This window comes from Anticarsia gemmatalis, chromosome 2, assembly GCF_050436995.1.
Source record: "Anticarsia gemmatalis isolate Benzon Research Colony breed Stoneville strain chromosome 2, ilAntGemm2 primary, whole genome shotgun sequence".
Classification (NCBI taxonomy): Eukaryota; Metazoa; Arthropoda; class Insecta; order Lepidoptera; family Erebidae; genus Anticarsia; species Anticarsia gemmatalis.
Genome location: NC_134746.1, coordinates 4,021,028 through 4,042,522, shown reverse-complemented (window position 1 = coordinate 4,042,522; position 21,495 = coordinate 4,021,028). Strand labels below are relative to the sequence as shown.

General features: G+C 36.2%; 2 protein-coding genes across 2 annotated transcripts; both read left to right on the top strand.

The window, feature by feature from the left end:
• Positions 1-2,290: 2,290 nt before the first annotated feature.
• On the top strand, positions 2,291-5,395 carry cyp33 (peptidylprolyl isomerase cyclophilin-33). Its single transcript, XM_076125034.1, has 5 exons — positions 2,291-2,596; positions 3,051-3,242; positions 3,804-4,004; positions 4,580-4,752; positions 5,234-5,395. The coding sequence occupies exons 1-5, from the start codon at positions 2,387-2,389 to the stop codon at positions 5,376-5,378; spliced, it is 921 nt and encodes a 306-aa protein (XP_075981149.1). The 5' UTR covers positions 2,291-2,386; the 3' UTR covers positions 5,379-5,395.
• A 5,152-nt stretch (positions 5,396-10,547) lies between these two features.
• LOC142986223 (gustatory receptor for sugar taste 64f-like) lies at positions 10,548-21,019 on the top strand. The gene is made up of 10 exons (XM_076134581.1): positions 10,548-10,705; positions 11,923-12,041; positions 12,434-12,613; positions 15,294-15,439; positions 15,901-16,023; positions 19,061-19,209; positions 19,685-19,741; positions 20,033-20,195; positions 20,511-20,600; positions 20,966-21,019. Exons 1-10 carry the CDS (start codon positions 10,548-10,550, stop codon positions 21,017-21,019), a joined length of 1,239 nt encoding a protein of 412 aa, XP_075990696.1.
• Positions 21,020-21,495: the final 476 nt, after the last annotated feature.

The following is a 21,495-nucleotide window of genomic DNA, read 5'->3' as shown; positions in this document are numbered from 1 at the left end:
TCAAGTAACTACACGGGACGATTTTAGTAATAAAAGGGAAATTACCACTAATTTCTGAAAGGTTAACTCTAAGTTTTGATGTTGATGCTCGGCCGTACAAAACAACTATTTCTTTCACATGACGTCTGAACCGAATTTTTTGTTTAGGGAGCGTAGTGAAGTTGATTTAAAGATTTATTATATACAAAAACGATAAAGATTTTTTTATAGCTTTTATCACTGCCGGTAAAAACTAGTTCTTGGGTAGGTAAGTAGGGATGTCTGCCCATAATAGTTAATACATGTATATTATTATGTCGCTCGTAATTAATACTCTGCAACGACGCAAGTGATTAAGTACATCATTAAATATAGCACACGAAACACTTGCAAGAGAGTTTGTATGACAAAATGATAAAATCATCATTTTTAATTAAATATGTTATAAAAATGAAAATTAGTAATTGGGCCTGTAGTATCGCAAATTTTCGTACGAATTTATCTTGTGTCTGCTAAAGCCTTCGCCTTTGACATTACTTTCTGGTTTTTGAATGTTAGTCAGCGTTAGGAATAGGAGTTGCAGGAAATCTGTGCCCTGCAGTCGACCTGTTAGTTATTGGACAGTTCTTGAAAAATAGCAAAGTTCCACAAGTTGACCAGCGTGGTGGACTGATGCACATACCATAAGTACATGCTTACTTACATAATTTAAATAGGTACTATGTTTATCTCGAGTCTCTCGGTCGGGAGCCTTGGCCAGCAGTGGGACAGTCATGAGTTAAAATAAATGTTCGTTTAATTACCTTTAAATGGTGAATAATTTTGCTGTCACTACCTATCGGATAGATTATCCAACACTTATCCTATAAGCTGTGAAACTGACCCTTAGAATAGTATAGAATTTATTTGTTTTGAGTGTCACCTTTTTATTATACCTCGTTCAACAGTACCAACAAACGATAACTGTATCAAAAAGTACTTAAATTGTGACGATTCCACAAACGAAAAAAAAAACCTATGGAATCGGAAACGGTGAAATTACTTTTTTTTGCTCAAAATTCTCGAAGATGATTGTATCTATTTAAGTTTTTACGTATCTTAAGGTCAAATAGAGGTCAAGTCAATACTAAGATTAGTGACAAGAATTGGACAAATGGATGCGGACGTGATCGAACGAGCCAAGATTTGATCCAGTACCTACCTACCTACTTATTTGAATTTATGTAGTAAGACGACTATGTTAAAAGTTGCACTAAACGCCCCAAAAGTAAGCCTTCTATGATCCTTTTTAGACTTTAATTAAACTAAGTTGAAGAATTAATAAGAAAACATTAATATATATTTTTAAGGTCAATTTACTAAACGCGTTTTCCATTCGTCATTAAACAGCCAAAGCATTTAAAATTCAAGTTACCTAAGTAATTAAACACAATTCTACATCTGTAAATGTTGCCGGTCAAATGTTTCGAAGTTGAATCGATACAAATACTTGTGAAGAATAAAAACTACAAAACGGATTTTAATGTGGTAGGTACATCGATAGTTTAAAACCTGGATTAACAAATACCTACTTTTTACTCCGGGATTTATTTGAAAGCGTGAGAAGTCGCTGGCAGAAACTAATAATATTATAATCAACATTAATTCTGTAATATTATTTGCAATATGCAGTAAACATGTTAGGTCCGAGTGAGTACAGGCACCCAGACCCTTAGCAACTGATGGGAAGTTAGCATTTTACTGATAAAAGAAACTGGAATATCTGGATGAAACCATTAGAACAGCATCTTAATAGACAGGATTAAGTATGTTATGTTAAATTTCGTTCCATTAGTTTTGATTCTGTTTAGTTTAAATAGCATAATGTGGAATGTGGATTGTGTTGTTATTGTGTAAGTGCTGCAGTAATAATAATTTGTATTTACTAATTTTTGTAACTCTAATTATTATATTTTAGTACCTACACAGATTTTTAGTGGTTGTTAGAGGTTGTCAAATGTAAGAGCTAGACCACAAACATTGTAATAGGCCAGACTTTGCCGTCTGTACAACTATTTACCTATTTGTAACCTCGTATTTTTTTCTTATCTAGGATATTTAGTTCAGTACCAAACATGACGTGTTGCGAATGATGGAAATGTTGTAGCTTACACATAAATGCTTTATAAAATAATAAGTGAGTTTTTATTGCTTCAGTTTAATAACAATATTACGGACTATAATTAAAGTTCACACAGTTTTGCAAATTATCATTTTTACACGTATCTATAACCATCGTTGATAATTATCAGTTTCTACACGTAAGCTGTCAATGTCAACTTGAAAGTTTGTTGCTTGTAAGTTATTTTGAGGTTATACCCAAACAATAATATTTTTTACCGGGAAAAAGTACATATTTATATTAAAAATGTCTAGTAAACCTAATTCAAAGCGTACAATATACGTTGGTGGGTTAGCAGAAGAGGTAGACGAGAAAGTCTTGAACGCGGCTTTTGTTCCTTTCGGTGATTTAGTCGATGTACAAATTCCATTAGATTATGAGACTGAAAAACATAGAGGATTTGCTTTTATTGAGTTTGAAAATGCTGAAGATGCTGCAGCGGCTATAGACAATATGGTAAGTTTCATTGAATAAGTAATTTTGATAGTATTTACGTCTTAATTTAGTTCGATATCGCAAACTACCTTAGTTGCAGTTGAGTTGATGTTTGCTGTCTATTATTTGTGTATTCGTTGATTTGTGATGTGGTAAATGTTGACCAATATCTCCTGTGCAACTACTGATAGTACTTTAATTCTTGTAACCGGTAACAGATCATAGGTTCCCACTTTAAGGTGTAATCGGTTATCATTGCACAACAGTTGTTTGTACTAATATTATAACTAAATGTAAAAGTTACAAACACAATATTTACTTTAGAGATTTTGATGAAATTAAGTACGCAAATAGTTAGTAACCTAGATTATACCATACTATTGAGTATCTCTCTCCTCCTCTTAACATATAAAACCTAAAAACTCTTAACACTTTATATACAGAATTCTAACTCAATTTTCAAAATAAATTTCAGAATGACTCAGAGCTGTTTGGACGTACAATCAGAGTGAATATTGCAGCTCCACAGCGCATCAAGGAAGGTTCAACCCGACCAGTGTGGTCTGAAGACACATGGTTACAGAAGCATGCGGGTGAAACATTACCAGTTAATAAAGAAAAGGAAAAAGACAGTGAAGGGACCAAAGAAAATACGGATACTGCAAAAGTAAGTTGTAAATTATAATCACTAACCCGCTTATTCATAAACACACTATTTTAGTTAAAATGCTACTATAGTAATATGTTTTCTCTTTTTCATTTCACTATGGAGTGAAAGAAACAAAACACTTTATAAGTCTTTCACAACTTCATATATTTTTATGAATAAGACGGTATAACTATAACTTTTGTGTAACATGACACAGTTACACTTTATTGGTGCTGTCAAAAATAAAATAAACGCTTGTATCTATTATACATATTATAATCGCCAATATATCAATCATCGCACCCGGCAGTTTGTGATAAACTGAAAATTTACTTAACAGATTTTTATGCATGTTCCACTTATAAATCTCCTTTATAATTATTTGGTTGTCTAACATCATGCTACCATTTCAAAATCAATTGACCAATTTTAGTGAAATTTTGCAAGGAAATATATGTGAAATAGAATAAAATGTAGGCATTCTTTCAAAAACTAGCCTGCTCATATGACTTACTAGTTCAGGTTGGTTTTGACAATAAATAATATTAAATATTGACAAGAAAATGTTTTTTATTTCAGGTACCAGCAAAACCAACAGAGAAACGCAACCCGCAAGTATATTTTGACATCAGTGTGGGTAAACAGTCCCTTGGTCGTGTTATCATGATGCTGAGAGCAGACATCGTGCCCAAGACTGCGGAGAACTTTAGAGCACTGTGTACACATGAGAAGGGCTTTGGTTACCAAGGCAGCTGCTTTCACAGAATAATTCCTGATTTTGTATCCTTTTTTATATGCAACTTCTGCCTGCAAGCTAAGTTTGGAAAGATTTGTCGCAATAAACAATTTGATGATCTTTATGGGGCAGTGGTGGGTTCGATTCCCATTCAGAATAAATATTTGTGTAATCCACAAATGATTGTTTCGGGTCTGGTTGTACTTTGTGTCCGTTGTTTGTAAGTCCCCGCGATACAAAAGCAATTCTTAGTGCCGGAGCTGTCTTTAAAGGCCGCCGAAATGTCTCAGCTTCGAATTTAGGGACGTGTCAAAAAATGATCGCTGGGTTTTTCTGTAAAGAAATGTTTAGTGGGTTGCCCAGAGTTAGGAAGTTGACGTTGTAGGCCTACATGCCTTGAGACCGCGTAAAGCGTTTGTCCTGCGCTTCATTTCTTACTGGTCGTGTCAGTTTTTCATTTTACCAGGCTATGAGAGTGTACCTGTGTATTGTACACACAATTTATTGGACACTTCACAGAAAGTCCCGCATCTACGGCCGGTTTTAATGGACCTGGACTTTAAAGGCATTATTTACAATTACTCTAAGATTGTTTTTCGTTTTCCTTAACTCCCAGTAGATGTGTCAAGGCGGTGACTTCACGAACCACAACGGAACGGGCGGCAAGTCTATCTACGGTCGAAAGTTTGAAGATGAAAATTTTACATTGAGACACACAGGACCTGGGATTTTAAGTATGGCTAACTCTGGCCCTAATAGTAATGGGTCGCAGTTCTTCTTGTGTACTGCTAAGTAAGTAATGTTATTTACCCATGATTATTATTTTGTACTTGTGGCCACCTTCGGTTGCAGTCGATTTGCACTTACACGAGTAATACTATAGTCCGCCAACTTAGTAGAGAGCCGTGATATAGATAATTATTAATTATTCTGTCTCCATACAAACATAAAATCACGCCTTCTTGTCATAGGGTTACGCAGAGACCAGAGAAGATTACTCATAATAAAATTATTTTGTGTATTTCCAAAATAAAGTATCTTTAGTAGACACACCACAGTTACCCCTATAAATTCTAAATTTCATATATCTCCGCTAGCCAAAAACCTTGCATATAAGGTTCTCTACTAAGTAATAAATACAAGACTTGTGTTAATCTTTGGTGGCCACGGCTCATGGCACTACTCGACTCTCGGTTTGTTCTCAACAACGAGAAGTCATTAGAACTTACACGCATAGCCGCTAGATGGCGCATTAATAAATATTTTGTTACAGAACTGAATGGTTGGACAACAAGCATGTGGTATTTGGTCACGTGATATCAGGTCTAGATGTGCTAAAGAAGATGGAGAAATACGGGAGCAAAGGCGGCTCCGTCACTTCCAAAGTCACTATAAGCAATTGTGGAGAATTACAATAATTTTAACTATAATATAATTTGTTTTATTTGTACCTTTGCCTGTGACTTCTACGCGAGCTATACGTCTATACTATGTTATGTACTGGTACATGAGCTACAAAACTGCGTAGTTTCATTAATATCTGTTTACTAGTTTTGGCTTGATTGAGGAACAAAAATCAATTTCTAAACATTAATATATCCGAACATCAAAACATTCGCATTTATAAAAATAGTAAGCAGTAGGTAGTCCTACTGCTTACTATTTTTATACCCGCAATTTTGTCCGCGTAGAAAGATTTCCTGGACTGTCCCGTAGTTACAAGCAGGTAAACTACATCTTAGCTGAATTCTATCATCAATTCATCCCGTTTTGGCGTAAAAGAGCAACAAACATAACATTTGTCACCTTAGTCTTAATAAAATTTCAACAAGTTTAGCATTGGTTCTTACCAAATACTCCCTTTTTCGCTTTGTTTATTCGCAAATCCCTGGAAAAGATGCCTATTCCCCGAGTAGTGAGATTAAAAGCCGAACATTGTGGTTTAACGACGCATCCCTGTTTTATTCGCAACCGAACTCATTGAATACTAATCTTAGCCTTGAGAAAAACGAAAGGGGAATCTGTGTTTGTATTTGTCTAGTTTTGTTTGTATTTGGGTCATTTTAGTGCTTATAGATGAGAAAGGAAACAAATTAAGTACCTAAGATCAGCGTGAAAAGCATTTTGTTGATGAAAATAGTGAAAATACTGATGTTACTACCTACTATATATTAACTTTAAAGTTACTTTACTATCGTAATCGTACGTATATCGTACGTATTTGTGTGTTCTAGCAATTGCGCACCACCCAAAAAAAAAAATTGTATTAAGTAAGTACCTATCTAATATCTAAATATTCGAGAGTGCAGCAGGGAGAGATGTTGACGAAAGACTTATAGCACTCACCAAATTGAGTCGTCTACGTGTTTATTTCGTACATTTTTTAGGTGCCTATTTACTGTGGGAATACCTATCAGCCAAAACCTTGTTCTTGTAGAGTAAGTAGTGCTGATGCTGACAGAAGCGTCAAGTCTGTCAGAGGAGCCCCAGGGAATACCCCTTGCCGATGTACTTCGTGACTTGAATATAGATAGGTACCTACCTAGGTATCAGACGCGAAACATTTTTGATGAGATTGAAGCGACACTAGACTGCCTCTATGTTTGAGATGTATTGTACAACTGCTGGTTCACGAGGATTCGGGTTGGATTTGCGGGTCAGCCAAGATGCTATTGGTCTATTATATTGGAATATTTCTCAATGTTTGGTAATATTGTGGTCGGTATGTAATTAGTGTGATGGTGTGTTTCATGCACCTCTATCTTTGGAGGTAACGAGCGTGTTATGTGCATGAAATAACGGAACTGACCGATCATAACCCGGTCTAGACCGAACCTTTTCCGGGCTGTACCGGGAAAAATTTAACAAATTATACAGTTAAACCTTTCTCGAAAATAGCTCTATTTGTTGGTGAAAATTGCTTGAAAATCGGTTCACTAGATTTTGAGTTACCGCTAACAGACAGACAGACGCGCCGAGGGGACTTTGTTTTATAACATGTAGCGATTTAGAAAACTAATTTAAGACCCCAAAATAATTTTAACGAATTCATGTGCATAAGTATACATAGGCATATAATATATAGGTACAACATAACAAACAAAGCGATCCACAGATAGTGGGTTCGAGTCCGTTCTGATTCCATTGATAAAGCAACATGCAATAAACTAATTTGTTATTTCGTGATACGAGAGTTGTTTGAAAAGTAAACAAAAATGCATTGTGTAGTTATTACTGTTTTTAGTGCACAAGTTTGTTAATTAAGTAGGTAGGTAAGTAATCTGATATATAAAATTCTCGCGTCACAGTTTTCATTGCCATACTCCTCCGAAACGGCTTGACCGATTCTCATGAAGTTTTGCGAGCATATTGAGTAGGTCTGAGAATCGGCCACCATCTATTTTTTATACACCTAAGTGACACATTTTTAGCTAGTATTATATAATTTTATCGCGTGTCTAGTACTAGTGCCAAAGTTGCTCAAGCCTTTTAAAAATCCTTTCCTTAAGTCTCTTTACGTGCTCTTACATGCCCTACACGCAGACAATCAGTTTGAATACCAGTAGGCGGCTACCAATCTATGCAATGACCGCGCCGAGGGTTGCCTAAACCACAAATCGTTTACCGACCGTTGAACGTATCTAGCTATGAGCGTCCAAGTACAGTGATTATTACCCCATAGAGTCATAGTGAAAGAAAACCTTTCAAATATTTTACGGTAGGTACCTATGTACATTTTACCTAAAACCATTTAGCAAAAAGCAGTATCTCAGTACAAAATTCAACTCATTCGCTTTAAAAGGGAATTTAATTAAAATAAAAACACAGTTACCTACATTTTACTTTTAAACAATTTTTAATATTAAAAAATCATCGAAAACTTTACTTTCAGTTCAAAGTTGTAAGAAAAAGTCGCTACTTGCCAAATTGTTCACTTGATTGGAATTAATTAATTATCGAGAGCTATGTTTTAATTATGTAATCATTGTAAAGAGGGGAAACTTTACTTGTTTATCGTAACAACGGCGATAATGACTTTTCACCATATTTATAAAAATATATGAAGTTATGCAAGGCTTATAAAGAGATTAACTGTTTCTTTCACTCCTTAGCGTTGCTTAGCTCCTTAGTAGTTGTTTTATAAAAATAGGTTTATAGTGTGTTCTTTATAAAAATTTGAGATAGAATTGCAAAAGAATGGGTACAAAAAGCAAGGGACCGATGTAAAACTATGGAGGAGGCCTTGACTCTAATATGAGGGGTTCTTATATAACCGCTACATATTAGGTCGGGGAAAAAGTCTTTTCACATTGAATTGAATTTGTAATAATATCTTTTCTCTACACGAAAAAGCTCGATATTTGGGTACCTCACGAGCTCACTGAAGAAACCGTGAACTCATTTGTAATTCTTGAAGCCAAAGAGATTTTATTACATACTATAATGCGAAAAGACTTTTTCCCCGACCTATAATTTACTTACTTGAGAGCCTTTGCATGTACGGTTTATCTATTGTACTATGTCATGTGTATTTCCAATTTCCACACCAGAATAGCTGTATAACAGGCCACCGTCAGCTGCATGAGCCTGCGGGTCATTGCTGTTCTAAACTCTGAGCTTTGTATATCTCCGCCAGCCGTATATCTTGCATACTCTCTACTAAGTTGTTGGTCTTTAACAAAATAAACAGTGAGATAGCGTGTACTATTTAACTATTGTGCTTAGTCATAGAATATAAATTAGAAATATAACAAGCCACTGCGCATAAGGCGAAAAATAAATTCAAAAAACGTAGGGTACTTAGTTAATTGAGTTAATATTAGTAGTACTATAATGCAAAAAGACTTTCCCCGACCTAATATGTTAAGTTTGGAATGAGATCGACGCTATATTGATATTTTTAATCTTACTTTTAGTATTAAATAAAATACAGTTGACATCAATAATGCTACAAAGGACTTTAAGTGCGTCGTCGTGCAAATTTTAAAATGTTTAGTTCAAAACTGCATTCTTTAAAATATTTGCATTAAATCTTTAAAGAAAAAATCAAAAATAAAAATTGTGCATGCCCCTTGCCTTTCTATTGTCTTTATCTATAGAAAATATATCAATAATCTGTGATTGATCGTGGAATAACATTGGATTTCAATTACGTCATGATGTCAACTATTATGTTACTGAATATCTCTCAGGGATTCAATCAGTGTTTCATTGTGTAGAGTGCTAAATAGATAGGTATAATATGTAGGTAGATCTCAGTATATTCGGGTTGCGTGGCTGTTTACTTCATTTTGCTATGTGTTTATAATCTGGATTTATAATATTCGATATCAGTGAAATTACGTATAAAGTTAAAGATGGATGGATTCTTATAAAGGTGTATTTGGGGTACCGTGCCCAAAAAATAGGTAAACCGGAACCTTATTACTAAGCCTCTGCTGTCTGCCTGTCTCCAGGCTGTATCTCAACCTCAACCGTGATAGCCAGAAAGCTTAAATATTCACAAATAATGTTTTTCACAATGACGCGTTTTTTTTAGTTTTTACAGGTGCCTTAAAAGAACTTCGAATTCAATGATGCTTCTATAGCAATAACATGGTAAATAGCAAAGAGCAGAAAAAGCTAAAAGCACGGTTTTTCTCACGCGGTTCTTCTTGCGTAGGTATTTGGGTAAAACAAAAAGGGATTAATTTTTTGAATAGTGGTAGCCAATGAACTGTAAAGTTTTATCTAAATCCGTAAAGTAACAAACATCCTCACACAGTTTTGTATTGATATTATCAACATTATCATAAGTAAAGACAAGACGAGTCTTACGATCGATTAACTCTATGTGAAAATATTTACGTTCGACTGTCAGAAAATGTCATATCGCGCTATTCCGGTACTGTAGTACTCGATGTGTTTTCTAACTAAATACAAGGAAAGGAGTGACAATCGAATGACAGAATGTTTTCTTTACCTTATGTAAGCTTGCTATCTTGGCTCGACAATTCAGTCGGTACTGTCGAGTATCACAGGATTTGACATTTAAAATTGACTGCCAAAATAGTTCTTACGGAGCCCGTTAGAGGCGCTGATCAGATTTTCATACAACATTTCTTGATAGCTAGCCGGTTGTTGGTATTAGAGAACCGAGCTACAGTGCTCAACATGTAATGTCATTGTGTTAAATTAAGAAGTATTTTTTTCCCATCAAATGCACGACATTACGACTAGAGGGTAAATCTTCAATACCTATCGCTAATAGAAGGGAGACAGGGTTTAAAAAAGGTCCGACTGGGACGCGGAGTATCCAATTGGAGGCACCGCGTCCTGGCCACTTTATGGTGACTGTTGAAGGAACACCGTCAGGTACTTAGTCGGTATGTCCAAATGTAAAGCTGGAACGCCTAGCCGGTGGGAGAGCCCATCAGATCCCCGCTTCCTCCCTGTAGCGGGATATGCAGTAATGCATTTTCCTGACGAAATAAAAAGGGTTTATAAAAGTTACTAAAACATCACGTGGTTATTAGACGACTCGTCGGTTTACTGATTACTTGTACAAAGTTTTCATTCAGATTTTCATTTTCAGTGTCGGTAACAAAATGGGTAATTTTGGAAATCTCCACATGGATAGGTTAAGATGGAGTAGAAAAGAAAGCGGTGGTCTCCATTCTATAATAAGAGGCACTTTGTTCTGCAGCCGTTTTATGGGTTTGTTACCGCTGTCTGGTTTGACGAGCAAAACAAGTGATCAGTTGAGGTAAGGAGGTAGTCCATCTAGAGCAGTGGTTCCCAACCAGTGGTCCGTGGAAGTCCAAATTTGGTCCGCAAAGCATTTTAAAATTTAAAATTTTCAGGATGATTATTACACTTAATGTATAATAGAATACGGGAATTAACGCGAACACGCATTTTACCTTAAAATGTAATGGTCCCAGGTAACAAAAATAATATAAAAGTGATCCCAGACTAAGAAAAGGTTGGGAGCCCCTGATCTAGAGCACCCGTTTGTATAGCACCTAGCACCGTCCACGAAGAGAACCTGTCAAATATAGGCTGGGTGCTATTCGAACGGGTGCATTTAATGGACTATCTTGAAGTAAGATGCGATGTGGAATAGTAACAGCTAACAAAAATAAAATTAGAGCTGCTAATAGTGCAATTAACTGCAAAATTGTCGAAAAAGAACGGTGTTTAGTCCGACGTATACCTAGATATAAAACAAAATTACGCTGTATTTCGTCCATAAAGTTATTAAAAGATTTGTAGGGTTCATCAATTTAAATTCCAAAGAATTTTACGGCAATTTTCTTAAATTTGTTTGAGAATACTTAAGTTAGAAATAGATTTTTTGTTTAGTTCATTATTTATTTCGTAACCACTGCGCTCTCAACACACAAACTATCACTTCCACGAGATGTATTGTTTTAATAACATATCCTCGCGTAGTGTGAATTAATTACAAGTGCTACCTCTACGACTATAATACGAACGACACATCTGATTAAAATGTTAGCTGTAATTAAATAGGTCTTGAGCTCGCGGGTTGAATAATAAATAAGACAAGACAATCGCGTTACGTTGAAATATACTGGATTTATTCATGTGTATTGGTTGCGGTTACAGCCGTTGTTCAAAAAATATTTTTTAAATCGTTCAATTCTATGAAAGTTTATAAAAAAATGCAGAAATAAAAGAAAGACTTACGTCGAATACACTAACCCAATAAACGTTAATATTTGTCTCAGAAAAACGAGTATAAAATGGGGACCCCGGAAAGCGGACCATAGTTACCCGAAAGCGGGACATGGTTATCCAAAACCGGGACGGTGATGCTACCGGATAGCAGGTCATTTATGTTCTCAGATAACGGGACAAGTTTGGTTTTGAATAGCGGAACGCAAAAGTAAAATTGGTATTAATCCCCCCCAAAACGGTATTGGTAAAGTTAAGTATAATGAGTTTTTTTTTCTTCAGATTTACACTATGGTCTCCATACACAATATACTATGCGATCACACTGTTCGGCCAAGTGTTGATGTTCATCACTACGTGTTGCTATCTCGCTCAGAACGGTATCTCCCTGTCTAACGTCAGTAAGTCTATCCAATATAATATATTTTCTCTTTAAAAGCGAATAAGCGCTTATATATGATTGAAATTTATGTATCGCTTTTCTTGAAGGCATGCAACGTCCCTAACCCGCACTTGGCCAGCCTGGTGTACTCAAGGCCTAAGCCCCTTTAATTCTGAAGGAGACAGTAACACAGTAATCTATACTAATATTATAAAGCCGAAAAGCTTGTTTGTTTGAACGCGCTATTCTCAGGAACTACTGGTCCGATTTGAAAAAAATATAGAGGAAGGCTATAGGCTGTATATCATCACGGTACGACCAATAGGAGCGGAGTACCAGTAAAAAACTATCTTTTATGTGACGCAAGCGAAGTTGCGCGGGTCAGCTAGTGGCTTTATAAATGTGTTTCAGCCAATTCATTTTTCTACACCTCGAGTTTGTTATCGTCTTTAATCTTGATGAACATTGGCCGGTTCTGGCCGCTGTTGGTGACGAGCACTGAAGCTTTGGAGTCCAAGCTGCCTCCGTTCAACAGGAATGTCGGCACCACTACCACTGTGACTATGGTGTTTATTCTTGTTGCTGCTGCAGGTATGTATATTTATATCTTTATTTTTAATTGTATAGGTAGTTAGTGATCAACTTAGTGTGATGGCCCGCCTGAAGGCGTTTGACATGGCTGAATAATTGTTAATTTATTTGACAACAACTGGGATCGATGTGCAAAGCACGGAGACGTTCAGTATGTGTATCACGTATCTCGGTTGACAACACTAGTGTACGTCAAATTGATGGTCACTATTCGGTACCTTGATGCTTTGAAGTAATGTGTTAATCTCTATAATTATAATCTAAGGAAGAAAACAATGTACAGCGTAATGGCTTTCAAATAGTTGTCAATTGAAATACGTACTAGCCTTTTAGCTCACCATAGACTATCAAAAACCCAGTAGCTATCGATGAAAACAACTGATCAGCGCCCCTGGTTTATTTGAGAATAAATATATATATTCTTTGAGTGACTTGAAATATTTTACCGGAATCGAAAGTACTAGCCGAACATACATACCACTAGCTTTCATTCTCCGCACGACTGTCCGCGGATAAAAACCAGGCTAAAAAGTATCCTGTGTGTTAATCCAGGCTATAAACTGTCTCTGTACCAAAATCCATTTCAATTTGTTCTGTAGTTTTGGCATGATTGCCAAACAAAGACATGCCAACGTTCAAACTGTCGCTTTGATAATAACATAGCATAGATGTAAGTAAGACATGGTTCTACAAGTCTCAATGCACTAGAACGTATTAAGTGCAGTGCAACTGTAGAATATCTCAGGTACAAAGTTACTTTGTAGTAAGAAAACTTAGTTAGCTCGGGTTTATTTGCCAGTTGTGCGCAATTGCCGAGCTTGTTCCTGCTAATTACCTCTCGCTCTTGTTTCTAATTCGCTTGGAATTGTATCTTGTATCGTGTTAAGTTTATAGAAAGGATACTTTCTTTTGCACAAATCTTTCGTAATGTACGACATACATCTATACTATCTATACTAATATTATTAAGCTGAAGAGTTTGTTTGTTTGAACGCGCTAATCTCAGGAACTACTGGTCCGATTTGAAAAATTTCTTTCAGTGTTAGATAGTCTATTTATCGAGGAAGGCTAAAGGCTATATATCATCACGCTACGACCAATAGCAGCCGAGTACCAGTAAGAAATGTTACAAAAACGGGGAAAATTTTGACCCATTCTCTCTTATGTGACGCAAGCGGGTCAGCTAGTACACAATATTACGCGTGGTTATACCCAAAGGTGTAGGTCAAAGTTTATGTCGTTACGTTCATACAACCGATTTAATAAAGGAGAGTCTATTGCCATCTACCAGGCACGTTATCAAACTCCAGACTCAATAGTAATTGATAAATCGACATCGCATAAGGTCGTGACCCTTTTTTATCGTAATTCCGTTTTTTACTCTATCGTAATTACGGTTATAAGTTTAATAGATCCCTGAAATCAGAATAGTATTAATTACTTTTAATTAACGAGTTTTATAAAGGCCTGTATGGTCATATATTTTAAAAGTTACCGCGCATAGGAGGGTATTGTGAGGCTCGTACCTCTGGATTTCAGGAATCTATTAAAATCATACCCGTAATTACGATAGAGTAACAAAATGGATGTTCGATAAAAATGGTGTTACGACCTTATGCGCTGGAGGTGTCGATTCATATATTATAATACCAATAAAAGGTGATGATGAATAATGTCCTCCTAGTCGATATTCAGTTAATTCAGTCATGTGTGCTTTTTCATAGTGTCACATAACCTACTTTTGATAGAACAACTAGGTAATGGAGAATGACAGGAGCTAAGCCCCGAGCTAGCGCGGCCTCTACGTGGCACTGTTATCATTCACACAGGGAATATTCGGTTATAGAAAAACCCGGCCAAGTACTATATATGTATGTAAACGGCAAACAGAAATCGTATCTATTGTATTTGAGTGATTTTTGTATATGTTGGAGACGGGTCTCAGCCTCATCGGATTATCCATACTAATATTATAAATGCGAAAGTAACTCTGTCTGTCTGTCTGTCTGTCTGCTACTCAATCACGCCTAAACTACTGAACCAATTTGCATGAAATTTGGTATGAAGATATTTTGATACCCGAGAAAGGACATTGACAACCACAAATTCAGGTGGCGAACGAAGTCGCGAATAATCAATATTTTAATGACATTGAATTAACAAAATTCCGTTGTCATGGCAACTGTTTTAATGGCGGATATGCCTTAGCGCAACTTCGTTATATTATGAGATATAAATCATTTTGAGAATATTTTTCGTGAAAAAAAGCATATTTTATATCATCACGCTACGACCAAAAGGAGCAGAGTAACAGTAAAAAGTGTTACAAAAACGTGGAAAATTCTGATTCTCTCTTATGTGACGCAAGCGAAGTTGCGCGGGTCAGCTAGTAATAATATAACACGATAAACTTCGGTAAGACTGGTCATCAGACTTTCAAGCTTCTGACTACTGTTAAAGACAACCAAAGATTTTTGAAAATGACAGCCGGGACTCACTTAACGACTGTCAAAGATCTACGAAAATGACAGACAATTTAACGGGCCTTCCGAAACACGGAGATACTTGATATGTATAAGATCCCATCCACAGAACATCTTCGACAAGCGTAGCTTAACCTCAGAGATTGATCCGTATCCGGCTGTTGTTACTTAACCTTACTTACTTAGTAATTTTACAGTGGAACACATCTTGTCAATGATCTACGGCCTGGCTGTGGCCCATTCGTGTGATTCCAACAATGTAGCGGAGAATTACTTCAAGTTCAACATGCCCTGGATATTTGATTACACTCCTTTCTCAATATGGAAGGGCGTCGTGAGCGAGGTAAGTTATTTCTGTTATCTTCTTATCCTCTTATACATAAAAATATATGAAGTTATGAAAGGCTTATAAAGAGTTTTGTTTCTTTCACTCCTTAGCGAAATGAAAAAGAGAAAACATATTATAGTAGTTTTTTAACTAAAATAGGTTTATAGTGTGTTTATGAATAAGAGGGTTACTCATTATATTTATTTTCGGAGTAAGAAGCGTAGATCTTAGTCAAGATTGACTTATGGCAGTCTTGCTTCACAATTTTCACATACTCAACTCTGTTTTAAAGTTAAAAGAAGATCGATTTTTATATATATAGTGCGTTTCCTACTACATTTGGCGAGCAACAACTAGAAAACTTTAGTATTTTTCATAAATAAACTAATAAGCGCCCCTAGCGGGTGCCGTTGTCGATAGTACCGACCGAAAATCGCGCTTGCGGCAACATTTATTGATACCATAAATGTTTTCAGATTTTCAACATACAATCAACCTTTATATGGAGTTTCAATGACCTTCTAATAATGGTAATTAGCATATATTTGACGGAACACTTTCTTGTACATAACGAGTTGTTGAAGAAGGCCGTAGATCAAGTAAGTTAAAATAAAGATTTTCTTATAAATAGAAAGATAAATTTCAAGCATTATACTGTCCCAATCTATTAATATTATAATGCAAAAGCCTGCCTGTTGGGTTTCACGTCGTAGCCTCTAAACTATTTTTTATGCATCACTGAAGTGGTTGAACTTGAAGACCTGGGTCGATTAAGCATGACTTAAAAAAAAAAATTGCATTTTACCAAAAATACATTAGTCAAGAAAATCCTTTACCATTTGAAAGAAGTACATTAAACCATGTAGACACAGGCTTTGTAAAGGTAGCATTCGGTTCTTAGCGACCGCGACGCGCGACCGCGACCCGCGACCGCGACCGGGTCGCGCGACCCACTCTGCTCTCTAGCCGCGCCCACCGGTCGCGCGTCGCGGTCGCTAGATTTGTTTAGTACTCCATATAAATCCATACTAAGCAGTGGGTCGCGCGACCCGGTCGCGGTCGCGGGTCGCGGTCGCGCGTCGCGGTCGCTAAGAACCGAATGTTACCTTAAGTATGTGCAAATCTCCCCCGCAAATTGAAAACAAAAATAGCCAAGTTCAAACACGGATTCATGAATAATCCAAACGTGGGATGCACAAGGAAATGGCCATTTACGAAACTTGAACGAAATCTGCGCCCCAATTTTGTTTTTGTAGAACTAATAATCAGGAGATTGTTTTGAACGTGGCATTTTGCCAAACATGCTTCTCGCACCGGCTGTGCGTTCATAACACTACTAACGGCCGTTTTCAATGCGCTATCTATCCATTGTTTACTTACTAACGATAAGCATTAACTAGCAGTTTAGAGTTAGTGCGAGTGTTGTGTTAGAAATAATATAATATTATATAATATTATATATCTATACTAATATTATAAAGCTGAAGAGTTTGTTTGTTTGTTTGTTTGAACGCGCTAATCTCAGAAACTACTGGTCGGATTTGAAAAATTCTCTCAGTGTTAGATAGTCCGTTTATCGAGGAAGGTTATAGGCTATGTATCATCACGCTACTACCAATAGGAACAGAGTACCAGTGAAAAATATTACATAGACGGGGAAAATTTTGACCCTTTCTCTCTTATGACGTGAGGCAAGCGAAGTTGCGCGGGTCGGCTAGTTTTGTATATTTCACGTAGATTTGATTTCTAGTAGGATAAATGTGTGAATTGATAAGATGGAATTTCTGTCAAGTTTTGTATTCTAAAAAAAAATATTCTGATTGGTTGGATAGAATCCAGTAAGGCTGTGATTCATTTGCAATTGAAAATTCACCTTATTAAATATTGTACGGACGCGTTGAATGAACAATATTTTTAAGGGATGAACAATGCTATGAACTATGTAAAGTGTTCAAGAGAGTTGAGTGGTCTATGCTTTCGCCTCTCGTCTAGGCTTCGAAGAGGTAACACAACAAAAATTTTAAGCTATGTAATAACTAAAACATCCTTATTAATTATTGTTCTAACTAATTCAAACATCAGGATGAAACCTTGCATGCCTGATAGTTCTTTAAATCAGTTCCTAAGGGATGCAAAGTACCCGCACTGTGCCAGCGTGACGTACTTAAGGCACCCTTCATTCATGGTGGAGGCTTTGCCCAGCAGTGGGACTTAGTAAAGTTTTATAATATGTTCAAAGGCGTAGAAACAAGTGATGTAACGAAACGAGCTAATTAAGTGTAGTGACCCGTGCTAATTACTGCGATAGTAAAGCACTTAATTTCGTTCATCCACTGAGCAGATTTGGTGTAATCTGAAGGCTTCTTTACAATCGACGACTACGACACGACTTACACTATCAATAAAGTAAGAGAATAAAAAACTGTGTATGTGGCGCGGCTAGTCGTGCATCCGACTGCTGATGATGAGGTCCCGAGTTCGATTTCCGGGCGAAGTACCTACATTTGATCTTTTCTAATCTATATTAGAATATTTTTCATTAGTAGTCCGAGGTTTGGTAATTGGACTAACTTTGGTGGATTAGAATTGTTATTGACGAAACGTGGGTGTATTTTATACTCCTTTTCCTACATCTTTGGGTATAGCAGGTGTGATATTATGTATGAAAAATGTTTTTGTAAATGTGACAGTGATTATTCACGCAGACCGTAGATACGTATGTATGTATATCGTTGCCGTATCGTGGCCGTATCGTGACCGTGTCGTGTAGTGTAAAATAGCTCAGTCTTTTGTCGTTGACGTTGAAAGTAATCGCTGCGCTTAGTGTTTGTTCCAAATGTTGTGGATACTATCTTAGACTTGGCTATTGTTTTCAGAAATTAGGCCGAGACTAATCTTATAATCACAGTTTAAATGTTTACAAAAGCACAATTTTCTAGACTCGTAAAACCGTTCTATCTATGTTTCAAAACAGCTAAGTTTCTATTTTCGCAACAAACATACTATTATCAAATCATTTAATTCTAACATTACCTAGGACTACTTGACGTACCGGTGTAAGTTAATTACCGTAGAAGCACAAAAACAAAATAAAACAATATCGTCCGCCGCTTCTGTTTGTCTTTTTGCGATTTACTCAAAATGTATTGAACAGATTTTCAAGCAGTTTTCACCAATATATAGAACAAGTCTGAAGGAAGGATGAGTGTATAATTTGTTAAGGTTAGCCCAGGCGAAATTGGGCGTCTGTATAAGATAATAACGAGCAAAAAAACTAGTAAACCTTAGAATAACGTGGGCGGCTCATATTAGACTAGCTGACCCGCGCAACTTCGCTTGCAACATAAGAGAGAATGCGTCAAAATTTTTCCCGTTTTTGTAACATTTTTTTACTCGTACTCTGCTCCTATTGGTCGTAGCGTGATGATATATAGCCTATAGCCTTCCTCGATAAATGGGCTATCTAACACTGAAAGCATTTTTCAAATCAGAGCAGTCAGCATCAGTAGTTCCTGAGATTAGCGCGTTTAAACAAACAAACAAACTCTTCAGTTTTATAATATTAGTATAGATATTAAAATTTAATAATGATAATCAATTTGAACCTTAGAATAGCGTAATATTTTTATTCTGCAGGAATACTTTTCATGTACGGAATTTCGTACGCAGTACTTGAAGATAGTGCGCCTGGTGAAACTCGTTAATGGTCAGTTTGGCATCTACATACTGACGTCATTCGGCGTCAACTTGTACTGGATCTGTACACAGCTGTTCTATACGTTGAAGTAAGTATAATGTAACGGGTCTTACGCGATTGAAATTTAAAGGTTAGGATACCTTATGTTCACCGACGTTTCGATCGAATTGCATCGACCGTGGTCACGGGCTGATTGATGTGGCGCGACTTTCTATGCCTACTCCTTACTTGGTTTTCAGTGAGTTTATATTGTTCTAAATCGTTAATAAGTTATTTTTGTTTATAAATTTGTTACTTTTAAGGTCAATCGCTTTAAAAAAATATTTGAATGCTCCGCGGGCTCGTTCTGGGTGGGATCCTGGGTCGGGCAAAACACTATTCGTTTTCTATTTGATTGGCCGTAAACAATAAACGCCAGTCGAAGGTATGAAGTCTAAAATGTACATTTACATTATTGTCTACCTCTTTAAATTTTATGGAAACCAAAAGCCAAAGTAGAGCAACCTAAAAGTTACATAGTTGCAGACGTTGAAAGGTTTTTAACAGTTTTCTCTGTTTTGCAGTCGAACTCAAACGGGACACTTTATAGCTTGCAAAGTCAAGGACCCAAAAGGTTCCCAGTAAGTATTTTAGTTAGTTTTTATTATTTATTTATCGTATGATTAGTCAACTTTTTTTCAAAGTTGTTTAAGTCGCTAGAAGCCCGATGACGTAGTTTAAAGATTGTTATCTTCATTGACAACTTTGAGGACAGGCTTTTTATGTCCTGAAATGGTCTAGGGTTCGAATGTAAGTCAAAGACAAAAGTGAATACCAAAGACAAAAAATTTTCCCTTGATTTAATGATGAAAGAGAAAATTGTGATTTGGGATTCTACAATGGGAAAAACTTTTATTTTTTCTTGTCCGCAGAGCTCTGCACGGAGTGGAACATTCTATATACTTCACTTACTCCTTTTCGTTTCTGGCGACTAGAACGCTATTAGTACTGTTACTGGCTGCAAGAATACACTCCAATGCTGCTGTTCCTTTAGTCATATTGTACGATCTACCACGCGCTAAGTTTGACATAGAGGTAAGTGATTTACTTACAGTTTGCAGCCGTCTTCGAGAGGTTAACGAGAACGAGATTATTCTCTTGTCGTGACGTGAAATGACGTGACGTCATACTAATGTTATAAATGTGGAAGTCTGTCTGTTTGCCTGCCACACTTTTACCGTAAAACTGCTGAACCGATTTTATCAAGTTTGACGTCTGCACACGTACTTGAAGACATCGATCATTGGCTATTTTTCAGTTATTATTATTCTTCTGGATTGTATTTTAATTTGTGAGATCAGAACACATCATGCAAACAAAATAATAATTTTACCCAATTTCCATTCGCAGGTTGAAAGATTTATATCTCAGATCACTAACATCAAAATAGCAATGAGTGGTTTGGATTTTTTCTACGTAACGAGGACTATGATTTTGACTGTAAGTACTTCTGGCAAATACGATATTTACTACTATCATAACTTGCATAAAATACACGGCGTATGCGACTGGTTAAGAAACCTTGATTAGCTGGCTGTTATCAATGCAGCACAAAACCATACGGAACAAAGACAACAATTTTTGTTTTTTTATATATTGAGACTCTAAATATCTTACCTATTTACCACTTTCGAGTGTATTTTTTTGCTACCGAAAACTCGAACGTTTAATAGGGGGTGGTATCATCCCCTTTGGTCTTATTCGATTATGGCAGTATTATTGTCATCGAGTCGACCTATGGTAATAAGCGCCGTAAACATAAGGCATTAATTTGAAAAAATATTCTGATGTTTTTTTCTTTTCAGCTCCTGGGAACCATAGTGACTTATGAGTTAGTGCTGCTGCAGTTTAACAAATAAAATGTATATTATTATAATAATATTTAATTCAATGGATACAAAATAAAAGGATTCATAATTACTTCCTACTTTTGAAAACATCAAGTTTGAAGAAACTACAACGCAGTTTTAGTAAGGCTGTTGTTGGGTTAAGAGAGTATTGTCTCGCTGGGACTCTTACAAACATACAAACAACGGACTCAAAGTACAACCAGGTCTGATGCAACTTTTGCTGGATCGCGCAAATAAGTTATCGTTCCATATGAAGTTTACATACACATAATATATAACAATGATAAATAAAACAAATATAAGAAAATAATACGATGTTCCAAATTTCATTTGAAAGTACCTTTTCAGTTCCAAAAAAACGTAAGCGACCTTATATGAATAACATCTTACGACTTTTTTCTTCTGGTGTGCTCTTTGCTTTGACGTGAGGGGTTAATCCGTGTTGTCAACAAATTGTATAAAAATGTAAATAAGTTGGAGAAATA